A 14,619-nucleotide genomic window follows, 5' to 3' on the forward strand; every position below is an offset into this window, starting at 1 on the left:
GCCGATGTCACCACTCCTCGGTACTGGTGTATCTATATTTCATGCTGATGAAAGGCAATTTTTTTTGGCCCCAGAGCCACACTGGAAATATGAGACCAAGGGCTGCACTTGATTTCAGTGTGTAGATACAATTAAGGTGGGCCAGCATGCCGTGCCAAACTCAGAGCTTGTAAATCCCTAGCTGGGTTTGCAATCCATCCCCAGCGCAAAATAGTTGCTCAAGCGATGCCCTTGACTGGGAAACTTTAGACATTCTTGATTATTTGTGCCTTTATTGTGCATATCCAGGCCACCGGTGACTACATGGGCATCATCCTGAAAGACCGCAAAGTGCAATGGGTCTATAAACTAGGTGATGAGGAACCGGCACATTTAACTGTCGATGAAGAAATTGGAGAACAGTTTGCTGCAGTCAGCATCAACAGGTATAGACAGGAGAAGCAGGGAGAAAATGAGAGAGAGAGAGAGAGAGAGAGAGTCTTCTAAGTCAGTATTTCTTAGTTTAGAATGTGATTGTTGGATAAGAAGACTCTGGCCAAGTATTTCTGTTTGGAGAAACAAAAAGAAATTGCTCTCACGTTTAGGATTGCCTGCTCTGCTTCAGCCCAGAGCTGATACCTGGAAACTGGCAAACAGCACATCTAAGAAAAGAGTCTCCTTTTGTGGTTTTTATTTAGCCTTCCCTCTTTATTCCCTGCTTGCAGGATTTTGCAGTACGGACACATGTCTGTGACAGTGGAGAAGCAAACTTTGCACGAAACGAAAGGAGACAGCGTTGCCAAAGGAGAGCAGGGACTGTTCAACTTCAGGCCCCACAATGTGGTCTTGTATGTGGGTGGCCACCCCTCCAGCTTCACGGTAAGATGGGCTGGCCAGGCTACTTGGGGGCGGGGACAGAGGGGCTCTTCCTGATGTCATCAGATCACAAACACCAGTAGTTTGTGGTTTGGGTCAGACAAACCTTAATGTCCACGCACATCTTTAGCATGTACCGGCATTGCACATTCTAACCATGTAACCATTTGTATTTCAAAACACCTGTTTTAAAAGTGTGCAGCACTCCACAGGAAACTCTCAGTTAGCTTTTACCCATATGAGAAAATCCATGTTATCCTGACGTAATGCATGAAGTGTCCCTGACTTCTACTGCAGAATGAAGAAATAATGCAAAGCCTCCCCCTGCAATATGCAGTTGCTTCCCCGGATAAATTCACATTTTTGGTAATGAGACACTGTAAGCTTGGCATGCATTACAATAATCAATCCTGGGGTTGCATATCCCCCAAGTGACTGCATTATTATTGGTTGTAACTGTAGCAGAAACCTGGCCAACCAACAGATCTAAGGCCAGGATGAAGATCAAGTGTTGAAGGTTCGGTGGGAAAAAGCAAACAGGAAGCAAAGGACTGTAACCAGAGATGCACTCCTTGTAGTAGGGAGGAAAGGCTGGATGGAGATAGCAGGCTGGGATTGCAGAGTCAGGAAGGGTTTAGGCATCTCAAGCAGGAAGCAAGTTTGTTTAGAGGTGGAGCCAGCCAAGTTGAATATCCAGGTTGCCCGAGAGGTGGGAGGTGCTGGCCAAGAGGAAGTTGGTGTTGATGGGTTGTTAGGGTTGTATCCAATCCAGTGCTAAGTCAGGGTCCCGTCAGCCCAAGGATTACCACTCACACAATGGGACTTCCTCTACCCCTCTTCTCCCCTGTGCACCCCCTAAATCTATTCAACAGGTTTCCCCAACCCTCTGGAGCAGATTTAGGGAAGGGGTGGTGGGAAGAGGTGGGGATTGCGCTAGCGGTGATGGGACAAGTTAGTTGAATACCGCCCTACTTGTTAATTGCTTGTTACATGAAGGTCTCCAAGCAACTTACAATACATTTTAAAATGTAAATATAAATGCATTCTACTCTAAAAACAGAACAAAACAACCCCCTAGTTGAAATCAAGGAGCGCTGCCCCTTCAGACCATGAATGTAGATGCTTCTTTTCTCCATCTGCAGCCTCCCGTGCCGCTGCGCTATCCAAACTACCAAGGCTGTATAGAGATGGATTCCCTCAACGAGGAGGTGGTAAGCCTGTACAACTTTCAGCGCACTTTCCACTTGGACACTGCTGCCGAGAGGCCTTGCACAAGGTGAGCTGAGTCACTGTATGGACGTCACGCCCTTGTTCCTTTTTATTTTGCCTGTGGCTTGTTCAGACCCTGGAGAAAAATATGAGGTGGGTTTTATAGAAGACGTTGTGGCGATTGTAGGCATGAAGAGAAGAGAGGCAGGGAAGTACCATTTGGACCTCATGTGGTTCCTAAAAGCCTAAAGATATGGAACTTCATTTGCTCAAAAGATGCTGGCTGTTTGCCCAGCTCAGTCCTGGGCTTTGGGTGCACCATTCAGATAAACAAGCACACAAATAAAAAGCCTGCAGCAGAACCTACCTACACATTTTCCATTTTCTCCCCAGGCTCTTGAGAGCTAGAAACTTATTTTAAAAGAAGTTTTTAAGTCTGGGATTCTCATAATACGCCAGAGATCTTCTAATATTTGTTTGATTCTTACTTGAAGATTCTTACCTGTCCTTTCTTGAAATGCTACTTGCATGGTTTTTTCTCACTTTATTTATTCTTACTAACAGTAATATTCAGTGTAATCATAGCCTGCCTTGTTTCTGCCAGCAGTTGCAAATAGCTTCTGAACTCTGGCAGCTTTCATCATGTGGTTGTTAATCTATTGATTTCCAGGTCTGCCTCTCTACAATGTGGGGCTCTCTTGCCTGGGAGGCTGATCAAGCAAAACTGTGATCTTTCCTTTAAAAAAAAAAATCCTTTCCCATGAATGAGGCTTAGAACACCTTTTTTAAAAAAGTAGTAGTGTGATTACTAAGTTTTTAGAGTCCACCTGAGTAGATTTGGTATGCTTGTGATCAGCTTTTTTTACTTCTTTCGTTTAGGTCTAAATCAACAGGTGATCCATGGCTGACTGATGGCTCCTATTTTGACGGTACTGGTTATGCTGAAATTATGTTTGAAAGCCAGATTGGGTTCATCAAGCGCTTTGAACAAGAAATGCGGCTGGTTACCTACAATGGAATTCTTTTCTTCCTGAAATTTCAGGCAAGCGTTGCGTTGAATTGTCGGCTGTCACAGTTCTGGTGAGAGTGGGGCTTTCCAGGCTAAAGTCCTGTTCCGGTGATGAGTGGTGTTGGGTGTAACTGAAGGCTGAAGTGCATCTTAAAAGAATTATTTCTGACCTGGATCAGAGGAAGCAGCTGCAGGGAGCAGGATGAACACCTGCTCTCCCAATTGGGAGCCTCTTGAGATAATTGCACCATGGCTGAAGCCCCAGTTTAGATGGGGTTTTGCTCTGTGGCTTACTTAGTGTTGTGATTAATTAACATGGAGCTCACTGGGGAGCTGCAACTGTAGGAGCACAGATGCTGCCTGGACCCTGCCTGGATCTCGTTTCTCTTCCTTCCTGTTTTCCTCTTCCATCAACCTTGAGACCTCCTCTTTCCAGGGCAAGAGCAGTGGGCATGTCTAGGGGGAAGGCAATCCTCAGGATCAGTCACCTGAATGCATCTTCTCCTTTCTCCTCTATAGAGCCAACTGCTCTGTTTGGCCGTTCAGGAAGGAAAGCTGGTGCTGTACTATGACTTCAGTGGAGGCCTTAAGGTAGCACCACCCTCCAAGGATCCTGGCACTCTGACAGTCAGCAGCAACACAAATAAAGCGGTAATGGCAGACAAGGCCCCTCTGCACTTGGATTTGCCTGGCTTGGGGGCGGGCTGTGTCTGATCTGTGATGAAGCAGCACATTTGCGAATCAGGAATTGGTGCATTTTGTACATGCTCTTCATCCTCAGGTCCCTGGGCCAGGGTACAAGCAACCACACTACAAACTCCCTCATTGCCTTTGCAGTTTGCGGACTGGGTCTTTTTGATTTTCCATCCAGACGCTTACTTGCATTGTGGTAGAATGACTGTGGTCCATTTCCTCCCTGCCACCAAGAGCCTGGTCTTACAAACTATCCTGTGCCAGCTTCTTGATCAGACACCTTGTTAGCATACCGTTCAGTGGAGGAAACCTTTGGGACAGTAATGGAGAGGAGCATGTAGGGCAGGCTCATCCTCTTGGCTTGGGAGGGCAACGTCCGAGGACAACGCTTGTCCAAGTCCTATGACTCTTGGCTTCTAACTTCTCCTTTTGGGGACAAGTGCCTCCTAGTTCCAGAGACATTATTCATGCTTGGCTGGTTTTGTGTTTTATCTGACTCCAGATCCAAATATTCCTCCTCAAAATGGGTGCCAAGGATCGCATTCTGGTGCGTCTGGAACAGTCTACCGTTTTCATGCTGGAGCAGGAAAACAACTTGCAAAGTGCCACTTCCTATTACCTGGGTGGTGTGCCCATGTCCATTCTGCCTGACAGGTAAGGCTTTGCTTCCAATCAGTATCCAAAGCAGGCTTCCATTTCTTTCTCTGTACTTCTGCATCCGTATGAGGACCAAACTTTACCACATGTTGCTCAGCATGAATGTATTGATGCTGAATCATGGGTTGCGGTGGATGTTCTGTAAGGATTATTTAAAAAAAAAAAAAAAAAAGCCTGACAACCCGGATTAGAAGTACTTTTATTATGTACGTCAGTGGTTCCTAAACCTTGTTGCAATTGCCGTGCACGCTGCTAGAATCTGTATGATTTTTAATTGTATCATTACAGACATGCCGCAGACCACCTGAATAAAGCTCATGGACCACTGATGGTCCGCGGACCACAGTTTGAGACCCCCTGACAGATGTCATTCAGAGGCCTCTGGGCTGGACCATGTTTAAAATTCACATTGTTCTTCAGAGAGAGAGAGAGAGTGAGAGTGTGTGTGAGAGAGTGAGAGTGTGTGTGAGAGAGTGTGAGTGTGTGTGAGAGAGTTTTCTGCAGTCCTGTGAGATCTGGGTAAAAAAGAGTCAGGCTCAGGAGCTTTTTTTGACTTCCCCCCTCCCCCCTTTCTGCCATTGGCCTTTCTATAGAATCCTGTTCAAATTCTAAAGGGCTCCAATCCTGCTTCCCTCCACATCCCACTTTTTCAATTATGGCCTATTTTTCAGCCTGAAGAAAATATTCCCCAAAGGCGGATCCATCAGAGGTTGCATGAAAGGACTGAAAGCTCTTGGAAAATACGTTGACTTAAAGCGTATGAACACCACAGGAGTGAGTTATGGGTGTACCTCTGACCTCCTGGTAAGTATTATTTTTTGTTGTTGAATTTATATCCTGGCCTCTATATCCGAAGGAGTTCTGGGTGGCAAGCACATCAACAAAACAGTTAAAAGAAAAAGAAAAAGCATTCTAGAAACAGTTAAAACATTCTAAAAACAATTTCAGTTAAGAAAACATTCTTTCATCCAGTGGTCTCCACGTTGAATGCGTTGGGTCTGTTTATTGTGCTGCACATAACAATTACTTTGTTAGATCATTTTAATTGGAGATTCTTAACCCTGTCTGTGTTGGTATTGGATTTGAAATTGTTCTTTATGTATATTTTTATTGTTAATGTTTTGATTGTTGATCACTTTGGGATGTTTCGTGGGGAAAAATTAATAAATGAGATTAAATAAGTACATAAATTGTCCCTAACATTCAGCAGTGGTCATTCCTGAGAAGCCCACAGGAATAGGTGGTGACTAAAAAAAGTTCAGATACATTGGAAAGGACTTACCTGTACAGTCCTGTGCATGTCCGTTCAGAAGGAAGTCCCACTGCTGCATTGGTTCTGTGGGCATTGCAATCACTGTGTCCCTTTCGCAGGTGGCTCGCTCAGTTAAACTTCATGGCCATGGCTTCTTGACTCTGTCGCTGCGGAACGTACCCTCTTTACAAGATTTCTACACTGGTTTCAGCTTCCGCACCAGCCAAAGCCGTGGCTTGATGTACCACCACTCTATGGAGGTATGCTATTCTTGCATCTAAATAGCTTGCATCCCAGTATAGCACCCATCAGCTCTCCTGAGTGACTCATTGGCCATGAATAATTTCCAGTATTTCCTTCATCCTATTGAGTGTAAGAGAGCACTAAACATCATGGAAAATACACCTCCCATTCTTCCTATGTGGATGGTCCGTCAAGGTGACTTGTGTCTTCTCAGGACTGCAGGCAACCTCAGGAAGCACGGCTGCTACCTGTATTCCCCTTCTTTTCCTCCCCACCTACTCATCCGTCCCCTCTCAAGCTCTGCCTAGATCTTCCTTAGGCCTTGTCTGTTTGGACAGAGGGTTTTAATTTCTGTGCCTTTCTGTCCTATATTGGAAGAGTAGCAGCAGACGTTTCCCCACGCTTTGATATGGTGAAATTGCTTTGGACAAGCTAAGAGCCTGTGACACCCAACATTTATTTTCTCTCTCTCTCTCTCTCTCTCTCTCTCTCTCTCTCTCTCTCTCTCTCTCTCTCTAGGAAGGGATCTGCCAGGTTTCCTTGCAGAATGGTAGAGTGGCTGTTAGCGTCTTGTCTACAGAGCTCATCACAAAGAATGCATATGCCGACGACACAAGCCACTATGTTGCTATCTACAGCGACTCTGCAGGGTACCTTTCAGAGGCATCCTTTTTTGTTGCACGTTGGCCCGAAACATCCCCTTCCTCCTTAGCACATATGAATCTGTTGCCTTGAAACAAAATGTGCTTCTGTTGCAGGCTCCGGCTTTACATTGACGACCAGCTTCAGGGAACCAAACCAGGGCCTGAGCGCCACAGGAGGCAGAAGCGACAAGATGAGGCAGCCCTCTTTCATCTGGGTGGCATGCCTAAGGCCAGTGAAATTGGCAACCTCACAGGGTGCATTGGGAATGTCTTTGTCAGACGGTGAGTGGGGGCAAGTTCCTTTGTTCCTCTGACTGCTTAAAATGTCTTCCTTCTAGGGGAAAGAAAAATTGAAGAGAGTAGGCAACAGCTGAGAGACAAACATTTACAGAGGCTAGGTAGGAGTTAGGACTGTGCGTTCCGCCATGGAAGAGGACAGGAAATGGCCTTGGGGATCTAGCCAGAGGGAGCTTACATCCTGAATCTTCAGGGCATCTCCTGTCCTTGAATGCTAGAGAGTGACCTTAACCCACTTGAACTGTCATCCAATAAAATCACCCATCAGGTGAGACAAATGTTCCATTACCAGTCATAGTGTGTAAGGTGAATTCTTGGCAGTGACGTCGCTGCCACTTGCTGTGAACAAGATTGGACAGGGCAGCATGGTGGCAAGATTGCACATGCATTTGTACCCATTGCCGTCACAGCAGCAGTGTTCCAGCTTATGCACCAAGACCAGTGGTTACCTTCTCCTCTTCCCTTTCCCTACTTCATACTCTCTAACGAATATGCTAATTTAGAATATGTTCTGTTGGTTGTGTTCTTAGATACTTTTTAAAAAGCAGTTGTCTGCTGGTAGCAAGGAGAGATATTCCATCCCTCTAGCCTAGACTTTTTAAATAGAATTGGTGACAGCAGATAATGATGGCCATTTTACATAATATGCAGAAGCAGCATCTCTCCGCGGCTCAAAAGGTTTGCCACCAAGTACTTGAGCAGTGAGTGGCACCTAGTCCTGGCTCCCTGACAAATGTACCTGAATGCAGCACCAACCTGGGAGCACTGGACCTGATTGGGGCTGCTAGGAAGTCCATATAGGCATCTCTGAGTTCTGGTTTTTCCCGCATCCTCCTTTAGTTAGCACCTAACTAAACTGAAGAGTGTCAGAAGGGATCCCTGCTGTCACAGTTGCTTCTCTGCTGGGAGAAAGGTTGTGTAGCCTCCACCTGTTCTGGTGCTCTCTCTATGCTTCTCCTTTGTAAAGGGTTACACAGCCAAGGCGGCAGGATTTAACCCGCCCACAACAGCTGAAGTGCAAGGGTTAAATCCTGCTGAGTTTGAGTACAGGCATAATTCAGGCTTCTTTCTCCTCTTGAGAACTATGCTCAGCGGTAGCAATCCTCCTTGTGCTGTGGTTCCCCAGCACAGCTGGTAACCCCGTGCAAAGGATTTTGACAGGTGGGTGTGACAGCCCACTTATCATGTGATGTCATAATGATGTTGCATGATTGACAGGTGAGCAGTCCTGCTCACCTGTCAAATTTGGCTTGCGAGGTCAGTCCTAATAAGGAGCTGACCCATGGAGCCTAAAAGGTTCTTCATCCCTAAAATACGTTTTGGGGTCATGAATGGGCTAGAACTAAGAACTCCTTGAAGCTGTGCAGACCTAAGATGGTATCAGGCAGGAGCAGGCTTGAACAACAGAGCAAGCCCAGCTAGCTGTGTCCTTCTTGAAGATATAGGCAGAAACAATATTGTGGGTTAATGAAATTTAATGAAATAATAAGTAGAATTTGGTTGTTGCCCACACATTACAAGGACCAATTATCCACGAGGATTTGAGAGTTATTTTTCCTTCCAGTTAAAAAGACCTCTGCCAGCTTCCTAACAGCTGCCATCTGGCTGTGGTCCTGACTGAACAGCTGTTGAACTCCTCTCCCTTTGTGTAATAGGAAATCAGACCCACAGGTGGTTGTGGACCTGCAACAGAGCACTGAGAGTTTCAACGTGACAATGAACTGCCCCAGGGAGCGGCAGCCCCACCAGATGAGGGCATCGGAGAAGAAGGGCCAGTGGAAGCCTAAGGTGAGGGAACTCGTTGCAGCTGCTATTTCCATGCCCCTGAAAACAGTTGTCTTCAGATGGGATAGGCGTATCTATTGGGACAGAGATAACGGACAACTGAGGTTGAATCTCTAGCCTTGGGTTGAAATCTTGTGCAGAAGAGCCTTGAGAAATGTACAGAGCAGCACTTCCCCCATTGCCTGCTGCCCCTTCTTTGCCCAAGCAATGACTGATGTGCATGGATTTCCTTTATTCCTTGGGTGTCACAAAAACGCATCCATTCCACCCACAAAAGAATGGGTCAATATAGAGTGCCTTGATGGGGGAAGAGAACTTCTTTCCAGCTACCACCACTGCATGCACAGCATTCACACATGGGAACCCCTTGACAATGCTTGATCTAAGTTTGGCTCAGGGTGAGGGATTCAGGAGAGCAGGATTGAACTTTGTGGGAAAACCTGCAATGATGTCTGAAACAGTATTTGCCCTCTTTGTACATTTGAGCATGTGTGGCCATATAGCTTAGGGAGAGCAGGCATTTGTGTGTCACCTGACACACATTGTGCCTGGACATGTTCTTTTAACGTATGAAGTCAGCTGTTTTCAGTAACCTAAGTTGGGAGCCACGTGCCACCTCCAGTGGGGCCCATTGACACCTTCAGTGGGGCCCATTGTTTGATAAATATTCAATATATCTCCGACTTGCAGGTTGAGAATTTTATTTTCTATTTGAGTTTTGAATCCAGGATCTGGCCATCCAAAGTCTGAAGGACCAAGCCATTACATTATCATAGCCTGTAGAAGCTAAGGTGGTTTTCTTAATGGAGAGAGACAATGCCTAAATTATTTCCCCACAGGTGACAAGCAACACAATGCTGAGAGATATGAACTGCCGTCTACCCAAATACCCCAAAGCCATTAAGGATACCTTCCAGTTCGGCGGATTCCCAGTGAGTCGTTTGGAATTTGATGACATTCCAACAACATTCCATGAAAGGTAAAAGGATAAAATGTGGGCTTCTGCTCCCTTCCTATTTGAGAAGCCGTCCCCTCTGTTCCAACATTTAAAAAGGACACTAGAGAAGACCTGAGATACGTTTTTGGCCACTACAGAGACTTCTGCTTAGGATTCTGTGACTTGAAATCTCACTGTTGTGTTGGGCTGCAGCATTGATGTGAGATGCAGAAACATGAAAAAGCTATCTTTAAAAAAAAAATGAACCCAGTGATCTTACAACTTGAAAAGTTCATAACTCTTTGCAGAGACTTCAGCTAAGTTTGCAAGAATTCCACTTTGCTTGGTATGAAATCATTGGAATGCTCTGGAGCTTATTTGGAGGCACTGTTTTAACAGGTGCCGTCTCTCCAGAGTATCATAAACATGCAGTAGGAATCCCCTTGGAGGACACTTTCTCAAATGGGAGTTGATAAGAGGAGGGAGCAGCTGCAGGCAGGATATGTCTTAACGGCATCCAACTCTTCTTCTCCAGGTTTTACTTCTCTATGGAGGTCAGGCTGAACTCTTCCAATGGCCTCCTGTTTTACATGGCCAGTGAATCTCTGGGCTCCTTCTTCTCCCTCTTTGTATCCAGCGGCCGTTTTGTGCTCTCGGCTGATATCAGTGGAAAGAAACTGAGACTCAGGACCAAAGACAAGTACCATGATGGAAGGTGGCACACAGTAAGGAAGGGGAAACTGGCCTGCAGTGGGGTGGGGAGACTGGCTTGCCTGATTGAGGCGCTGGCATTTTGGATGTACTTTCTGTTGGAAAGAGAAAAAAAAGTAGACCAAATTCTCCTTGCTAACCTACCCTGCAGTAGCCTACTTTTTTTCACTGGGCCAGCACCAGACAGATAATTCTGCAGGGATCATTCTACCCATGAAGGAGCATAAAACAGGAAGTATTATTTATTGGGTGGGCAGTCTGATGGATTCTGCACCCGAAGACTGCAGAGAGGCTCAGAATGATGGATTTGTGCTTCTGTAGTGAGGCCCTTCTCAGTTGTATCCTGCCTTGAAGAGGGAAACATGTAATGTGAATGTAGGCTCTGACTAAGAGTAGATTCATTGAAGTTATTAAACATGGCTAACTTAAATACATTGATTTCAGTGGGTTGAATACAGCCCCTGGTGGCCTGGGGCAAGGCTAGCAGATGCAATTCTGATATCCTTTTCCCCAGGCATTGCTTTAACTCCTGCTATGAATATTTGAATAGGTTTTGCAACAACATAAATTGTGAAAATTAGTGACTTAGTATTTTGGTTGGTTTCATTCTTTAAAAACAACCCAGTTTCAGAAAAAACACCTCAACAGAACGGTGTGAATGAAATATGTTGCAAATAAAATGATCCAGCAAACAGATAGAGGTCTTAAGGGGTCTTGAGAGTCCTGCATATATGGAAAGAATGTCTGAAAAAGCCTTGGTGAGAGCCACAGTTAATAACTCCAGTAAATTTGGCTGGGGACTGTGCTGGTAGCTCAGGAATGATCTTGTGCAACTTGGATTGCTTATTTAGTTGATCACAAGGAAGACTTCCCCCCCCCCAGTGTATAATCTAAAAATACAGAAATGAAATGAAACACACAGTTGAAACACAAAGTGTGTCAACAGCTGGGTTAATCAGGATGCCAGAACTGGCTGAAGCTCCCTGCTAAGTTTTGCAATACTGGCAACCTCCCAGGGTGTTGCTACGCAATATGTTGGCTGTAGAAGAAGAATCTCATGCAGGCTTATTTAAGGCAGGTGAAGTAGTAGATTTGAAACTAGAAGAGGAAATACCAGAAGACAATCCAATTAGACATGAACCAAGGGCCATCTCCTGAAAAATGTGTTGCTTCTCTATAGTGGTAAAATCCAAGAGTTCAAACTCTGTGGCCCAGTTGAATGAACTGTTAGATGTACTCGGACCTGGGCAATCAAGATTTAAATTTCTGCTCAGCATGGGACTTGCAGATTAGCCTTGGGGAAAGTTGTTACTTCTTTTCCTCCATTTCCCATCTTAAATGGGAAATACTCTGACAGGATTGTTGTGGAAGTAAACGTGCTTAGTGCAGAAACTTAAAATATACTGATAGTGTTCATACCAATGTTGTACCATAAACCGGAGATAAGGAACCTCTGGCCTTTCAGATTTTGTTCAGTTCGAACTCCCACTGGTCCCAGCCAGCATGACTAGTGGTCAGAGATGTTGGGAGTTCAAATCCAACCATATCTGAAGGGCCACAGGTTTGCCACCCCTGCATAAAATGAACAAACTCTTTAAGTGTCCTAGGCAGATACAGTGTTAAGAGAACCATGCAGTTCTGACGTGCAACTTTTGCAATTGGCAGGTCTTCTACAGCAAAGACAAAAACAGAGTTCAGCTCATCATTGATGGACTGAGAGCCCAGGAGAAGTCATTGCCTGCTGCTGGGGACTTTTGGATCCCTAGCTCTTTTTACGTTGGTGGAGCCCCTGTGGAGAAAGTCAAGGCTCATATACCAGTAAGGACCCCAGCAAGCTACCTCATACACGGTCAAACTATTTGTCCATTTACCATCTAGCCTCACTGGCAGCAATTCTCCAGAATCTCCAGAGGTCTACCTGTCATCTGCTACCTGACCTGGAGATGCCAGGAATTAAACCTGGGACTTTGTAAATGTGAAGCTTGTACTCTGCCTGGAACTTAAGATTCCTTTCCCCATGCAACACCTGGAGGAAGATGTTCCATGCTAGACACTACTTAAAGCCCTGGAGGATGTATTCTGAGAATATAACCCCTCTCCCCGGTCCCCTCCAAGACCACAATTTCTAAAATGAAACTGCCTGGAATAAAGTTTGGTGAGGAGTATCACTTCCACTAATCCTCTCTGAAAGTGTGACATGACAGTCTTGGTGTCATGAATCAGGAGGGGTACCCTTTGTTCTGCCACCACTCTAGATCAGCATCTTTCAGAAAACGATGGGCACGTTTGTGGGGGATCCAGAGACATATTTGTTCCCTGCTCACTTGCTGCCTAGGAGCTAGTTGACACAACTGGCAAACTGGAAGTTATTATTTCCAGTTTTATTATTATTATATAAATAAATAAAATTATATCCTGCCCTTCCTCCCAGTAGGAGCCCATACAAGTGATTGGGCAGTGGGCTAATGCATGCATCTACCACCACCCATAATACAGGTCATGAGGTGTAGTTCTGTTTGCTCAGTCCCTACAATCCGTGTGCTCGGTCAGGGTGGGAAGATTGTGGGAATTCAGCCCATGCCCTGCATCACACATTGGTCGTCGTGCAAGTGGAGGAACTCATCCTAGGTTTCCTGGCCCATCACATATACAGGATTTCCAGTTCGTTACTGGTGGCACCAAAGGGCCAGTTCAGACACAGCAGTCAAGGGAACTGTTGCAGAGGAGGAGTTCCAGGGTGACCTCTTGTAACAATGAATATAAGCTGTTGGAGCAGGGGGGGGATCCAGTGTCTAAAATAGGGACGGGGAACATTTTTCAGTCTGAGGGCTAAATTCCCTGATGCACAACCTTCTGGGGGCTGCACGTCTGTGCTGGGTGAAGCCAGAAGCGCAAGTAGGTGGGACAATGGATGTGACGCTTACCTTTGTATAGTAGGCTACATTCCAGCCACACACAAATCAGAACTTGCTATGTAATCACACGCAGGCGTTGTCTCCACTCCACAATCCAGCAGGCGAAAACACTCAAGAAAAGCATGGAGCAGGTCCAGAGGGGTGTGGCCTAGGAAGAGTCCCAAGAGCCGGATAGAACAGCTTGGAGGGTCACATTCAGCCCCCAGGCCTGGGGTTCGCCACCTCTGCTCTAGAACAAGTATAGCACATACAGTCCTAGTGGCTAAGGAATGCAACAGTCCTTGTTAGGAATACAAAGTTGCTTAGCCGTAGGAATGAAATCCTGGCTCTCAGGGACCACAGCCTGGTACTCTTAAGTGTTCAAGTGTCCAGATGCTGACATCTCCTTCTAAAGTTCTTTTCCTTTCTGCAGGATGCTTCTGCTAACAGCTTTAAGGGGTGCCTCAGGCACTTGAAACTAGACAAGAAGCCTCTGGTCTCACCATCCCGCTTGTTTGGTGTCACCCCTTGTTACGTGGGCCCTTTGGAAAGTGGCATCTTTTTTTCTGCTGACGGAGGATACATAACTCTAGGTACTGTATGGAGTATCTTTCGTGCGCCTTTTGTACCCTACTAAACTTTCTTGCTTCTCCTCGTTTCATCAACGCATCCTGTTTTCTTTCCTAAAGCATGTAGCACCACACATTTTCTGCTGCTCTGACAGCCTTGTTTTTGTCTCCCAGACAGGTCCGTGGCTATTGGACAGGACTTTGAGTTAATGCTGGAAATTCGCCCACGGAGCATGTCTGGCTTGATATTTCACATTGGCACAAGACAAACAAACTACCTCAGGCTGTATACAGACAGCCAAAAGGTAAAGTGAAAGGAGAGTGAGGCATCTGGAAATGCTTTGTACACACTCAAAGTAATAGAAGCAAATACCTTGTACTTCTAGAGGAAACAAAAGAAATTTAAAATTCACACCTGCCTGTCTGATCCTGTTATAAAAGCTAGTCCACGTATATTCTGTGCATACAGAGTACAAAAACATCAGACAAAAGGTAAATTTATTACTGGCCAGGAGTTAAGACTGGGGCAGACAGGCGCTGGAGATTTGGAAAAGAGAAATTAGCAGAAAGGGATGTACTGTAAGATATGAGAGATTGAGGATGCTGGATAAGCCTTTTGCAAAAATGTCAGGCTTTCCTGTGCCTCACAGGTAGAAACCTTGAAAAACAAAATCTGAAATTCTCAGGAAGCTGAAGACCCTTCATGCAATCAGAAAGGCATGCGTTCGTGTGCTTATTTTGCATCTGTTGTTCCAAGTGCAGAACTGAGGAACTGCCCAGCTGGTATATGACCCTGCTTCTGGGAGCCTGAGTGATTTGTTTTACATGCTATTTTGTATCTCCACAGCATGGAAAAAACACTGC

General features: G+C 45.5%; 1 protein-coding gene across 2 annotated transcripts in view; it reads left to right on the plus strand.

Annotated features, from left to right (window-relative positions):
* LAMA5 (laminin subunit alpha 5) overlaps positions 1-14,619 on the plus strand; it is a 255,687-nt gene that overhangs the window by 235,759 nt on the left and 5,309 nt on the right. For both annotated transcript variants that reach the window (XM_061631076.1, XM_061631077.1), the window contains exons 62-77: positions 289-425; positions 705-858; positions 1,998-2,131; positions 2,944-3,106; positions 3,593-3,724; positions 4,269-4,420; positions 5,095-5,227; positions 5,795-5,935; positions 6,438-6,568; positions 6,677-6,844; positions 8,515-8,647; positions 9,484-9,623; positions 10,117-10,306; positions 11,958-12,110; positions 13,620-13,779; positions 13,930-14,060. In XM_061631076.1, the coding sequence (XP_061487060.1) occupies positions 289-425; positions 705-858; positions 1,998-2,131; positions 2,944-3,106; positions 3,593-3,724; positions 4,269-4,420; positions 5,095-5,227; positions 5,795-5,935; positions 6,438-6,568; positions 6,677-6,844; positions 8,515-8,647; positions 9,484-9,623; positions 10,117-10,306; positions 11,958-12,110; positions 13,620-13,779; positions 13,930-14,060 (2,352 nt within the window). The remainder of the gene's footprint in view (positions 1-288; positions 426-704; positions 859-1,997; positions 2,132-2,943; positions 3,107-3,592; positions 3,725-4,268; positions 4,421-5,094; positions 5,228-5,794; positions 5,936-6,437; positions 6,569-6,676; positions 6,845-8,514; positions 8,648-9,483; positions 9,624-10,116; positions 10,307-11,957; positions 12,111-13,619; positions 13,780-13,929; positions 14,061-14,619) is intronic.

The sequence above is a fragment of the Rhineura floridana genome, chromosome 6 (genome assembly GCF_030035675.1).
Source record: "Rhineura floridana isolate rRhiFlo1 chromosome 6, rRhiFlo1.hap2, whole genome shotgun sequence".
NCBI classification, from domain to species: Eukaryota; Metazoa; Chordata; class Lepidosauria; order Squamata; family Rhineuridae; genus Rhineura; species Rhineura floridana.